The 2,005-nt window shown below is 33.5% G+C and overlaps 1 protein-coding gene across 1 annotated transcript in view; it reads right to left on the reverse strand.

Annotated features, from left to right (window-relative positions):
• ppp1r16a (protein phosphatase 1, regulatory subunit 16A) overlaps positions 1 to 2,005 on the reverse strand; it is a 21,562-nt gene that overhangs the window by 8,586 nt on the left and 10,971 nt on the right. The window contains exon 3 of the mRNA XM_014018756.1: positions 319 to 389. Coding sequence (XP_013874210.1) covers positions 319 to 389 — 71 coding nt within the window. The remainder of the gene's footprint in view (positions 1 to 318; positions 390 to 2,005) is intronic.

Raw genomic sequence — 2,005 nt, forward strand, 5'->3', positions numbered from 1 at the left:
CAGCTAAATGTATCAAAAGTATGTCTATGTAATATTAGAATTTTCTGAGACAATGAATTTTGGTTTTTCGTTTTGTTTTATGTGTTTTTCCCTGTAAGAGGTTTTTATTTAATAGAATTTTTGGACCCAAAAAATCGGTTTACAGTATTGAAATATATTGGGATATATCGTGTCGTGACCCCTCTGTCATGATATGTATCGTATCGCCAAATTCTTGCCAATACACAGCCCTAGTCACAGAGCTGTGAGACCATTTTATTAAACAGTTTTACCAAAGAGTCTAAAGTCTAAAAAAGAGCCAAACAGGTACCRCAGTACCTGATGCAGAGCCGTCAAYCCATCTTCGTTGACCAGATCGGGGCTGACACCGCTGCTGAGCAGCTCTCTCACTGGAAAAAAATCACAAACATGAACATTACGACTAGAGATGAAATTTAACACACATTCTTCTTAGTGTTGAGTCAGGGTAGAATAACAACGAACACGAACAATGAAAAGATTTACCACCATTATTAGTCTTAATCCTGCAGCTAACAACAGCAGCCTTGGAAAGGAAAAAAAACTGAGCCTATTAGCATTAATCTGAGTCCTGCTCAGAATGATTTATGAAGAAATGAAAAGTAAAGCATTCCTTGAGTTTTACATGTCTGTCACCTCTACCATATCACCGGATCTCACAGTTGTTAAGTACAAATACTTTGTTACTGTACTTCACTTGAGTAAATATTTTTCAGCTTACTTTGGACTTCTACTCCTTACATTTTTTTAAAAAAAGCAAGAGGAAGAAAGTCATTACATTTATTTCATTTTTGCTAGTTTTCATTTCAGGTTTTTATTGTTAAAAATACTATCCTGATAAATTGTACCTCCTGGATAGTGAACTTAATTATGGTTGAATAAGTATAAAATAAATATATATAATTCTGACATGTGTTAATCTATCCCAGCTGCAAATGACAAAAATCAGGCCACACTCTACTAGTAGTATAAAGATGTATCTGGCATTTATAGCCTATATTAGAAAAATGTTTTTTGCAAGGTTACCTCCCAATAAATGTCTAAAATTTTCATTTTTACGGACTTTTAATACTTAAGTACATTTTGTCAGAAATATATTTTTGATACTCAAGTACAAAAAATATCAGATACTTCTATTAAAAATAGAGAACCAAAATAGAGGTTACATAGGTGTGTATATGTGTGTGTGGTGAGCTCATGAAAAAAACTGACAACTCTAAAATAGAAAACTATTAGCTTTAAATTTGATGTTTGTTCAGGTTCCTCAGATTTATGTGTTTGTTTACTTTAACATGTATTTGAAAACATAGTAAGAGGTTCATAAGATTTTTTACTTCTTCCTACTCCTTTTTGAACATGTTAAGACTACTTTTGCTATAAAATATGTGTATCTTGCATTCCTTACTTAGAAATGCTCAAATATGGCTGTTACTTTATACTGCTATCATGTTAAAAATAAAAATTATGCTTATGCTTATTTTGAGGACAGTGTATTGATTTTCCTTTAATTTCTTTAGCCTCACCCTGACATAAAGGGATCCACAATTAGTTGTAACATTAGACTTTATTTGACAAACATTTATTTTAAATGTAAAATAAACACTGTAAAAATACTGCAGGCTATTTAGTTTTGTAAATTTAAAAATATATATTTTAACACGGACGGGGCCATTTTATTTACATGCAAAGCATTCTGGATAAATAATGACGTGGATAGGTCCTCGGTGTCAGCGAGCTATATCCACCCTGAAGGTTAATCTTGGACAATATCTGATGATCGACTCTTTTAAATGAAACCAGAGAGCGTTGACAGTGAGGGGAATCATTTTTGTGTTCCCCTCTCTGTCATGTGGATGGAGGACCTCAGTGACAAGAGGAAAATGTGTAGCGCTGAGCTAATACATATATATGGTGATAGCATTGTGGCTAACGCTAAAGCTAACAGGCTAAGCTGAGGTTCTTCTTCCATGAAGCAGCTCCGTTGTCC

Source organism: Austrofundulus limnaeus, unplaced genomic scaffold, assembly GCF_001266775.1.
Source record: "Austrofundulus limnaeus strain Quisiro unplaced genomic scaffold, Austrofundulus_limnaeus-1.0 Scaffold201, whole genome shotgun sequence".
In the NCBI taxonomy this organism is placed as follows: Eukaryota; Metazoa; Chordata; class Actinopteri; order Cyprinodontiformes; family Rivulidae; genus Austrofundulus; species Austrofundulus limnaeus.